The 342-nt window shown below is 67.8% G+C and overlaps 1 protein-coding gene across 1 annotated transcript in view; it reads right to left on the bottom strand.

Moving 5' to 3' along the window:
* PIM3 (Pim-3 proto-oncogene, serine/threonine kinase) overlaps positions 1 to 342 on the bottom strand; it is a 156,364-nt gene that overhangs the window by 3,330 nt on the left and 152,692 nt on the right. The window contains exon 3 of the mRNA XM_009999454.1: positions 20 to 299. Coding sequence (XP_009997756.1) covers positions 20 to 299 — 280 coding nt within the window. The remainder of the gene's footprint in view (positions 1 to 19; positions 300 to 342) is intronic.

Here is a 342-nt window from a genome sequence, read left to right as displayed (position 1 = left end):
CCGCGCCCGTAGCGGGGGCGCACGGCTTCCAGCACCTGCCGGAAGAAGCCGCGGGCCGTTTCTTCGTCCAAGGCGCCCTTCTCCGTGATGAAGTCGAAGAGATCCTTCACCAGCTCCGGCCGCTCCATGATGATCAGGTAGCCGTCGGGCCGCTCGTACCAGTCCAGCAGTTTGATGACCCCACGGAAACCAGAGCCCACCTTCTTCAGGAGGACGATCTCTAAGGGCACCATGACGCCGCTCTGCGCAGACAGGGGAGCGAGGGTCAGCGGGGGGCGGCGGCCCGGGGAGCCCCCGCGCTGAGAGAAGGGCGGGAAGGCGGGAGAAGAGGGCGGGGAGGAG

Source organism: Chaetura pelagica, unplaced genomic scaffold (assembly GCF_000747805.2).
Source record: "Chaetura pelagica isolate M959 unplaced genomic scaffold, ChaPel_1.0 scaffold15, whole genome shotgun sequence".
Taxonomy (NCBI): Eukaryota; Metazoa; Chordata; class Aves; order Apodiformes; family Apodidae; genus Chaetura; species Chaetura pelagica.
Note: the sequence above shows the minus strand (reverse complement) of the source record. Positions and strands in the feature narration are given on the sequence as shown.